This window comes from Monopterus albus, unplaced genomic scaffold, assembly GCF_001952655.1.
Source record: "Monopterus albus unplaced genomic scaffold, M_albus_1.0 scaffold4466.1, whole genome shotgun sequence".
NCBI classification, from domain to species: Eukaryota; Metazoa; Chordata; class Actinopteri; order Synbranchiformes; family Synbranchidae; genus Monopterus; species Monopterus albus.
In genome coordinates this window covers 1-887 of record NW_018132333.1, presented here as the reverse complement: position 1 = coordinate 887, position 887 = coordinate 1, and the positions used below count along the sequence as shown (strand labels likewise).

General features: G+C 45.5%; 1 protein-coding gene across 1 annotated transcript; it reads left to right on the top strand.

Annotated features, from left to right (window-relative positions):
* Window positions 1-89: 89 nt before the first annotated feature.
* On the top strand, window positions 90-870 carry LOC109954204 (ATP-binding cassette sub-family G member 2-like; the record flags this gene model as incomplete). The annotated part of the gene is made up of 2 exons (XM_020589600.1): window positions 90-331; window positions 713-870. Coding segments are annotated over exons 1-2 (332 nt in total), but the record flags the coding sequence as incomplete, so codon positions are not given.
* Between the last annotated feature and the right edge of the window lie 17 nt (window positions 871-887).

Here is an 887-nt window from a genome sequence, read left to right as displayed (position 1 = left end):
AACAATAAGAAAGGCTTCGTAGGTCAGCTCTGTTCCAGTGGCATACACCATGTGTTAAATCATTTAACACAGCACCCACAATAAAATCTAATATGAGGTTATCCTAGAAATTAAAGTGCATCCATCAGCAACAACTATTTTGATCTTTTAGTTGTTAATGATAGTTTGTTTACTGCAGGACGACGTGGTGATGGGAACCCTGACGGTCCGAGAAAACCTCAGCTTCTCGGCAGCGCTGCGCCTGCCATCGACCGTCTCTCAGCAGGAGAAGGAGCAGAAAGTCAACAGAGTGATCCAGGAGCTGGGACTGACCCGGGTGGCCGACTCCAAGGTGAGGAGACAGTGATGAGAAAGAAAATCAGAGCAAGTGACAGAAAGAAAGGCAGACAGGAAGGAGATCATCGATACAGAGAACGACAGGAATAAGAGACAAAATGAAGGAAAAATGACAATAACAAAAAAGAAAAGTGACAAAGAGCAAGGAGATGAACAGTGACAACAAAAGACTCGCAAAAAGAACAAAAAAGTGATAAAAACAAAAAAGGAATAAAAAGAGTGTAAGAAAAGAGCAACAAAGACAGAAAGAGAAAACAAAAGCAAGAGCTAACAAAAGAAAGGAGGAAGGTGAAGAAAGAGAGTAGAAGCTAGTGAACACAGTCACTGAAGGTCCTCATAAGTACAGAGACCTTGTAAGAATCGTCTGTGTGTTCAGGTGGGGACGCAGCTGATTCGTGGGATCTCCGGCGGGGAAAGGAAGAGGACGAACATCGGCATGGAGCTGATCATCGACCCGCCCGTACTCTTCCTGGACGAGCCCACCACAGGCCTCGATGCCAGCACTGCTAATTCTGTGCTGCTGCTGCTCAAGAGGTGCACACACTGGACAC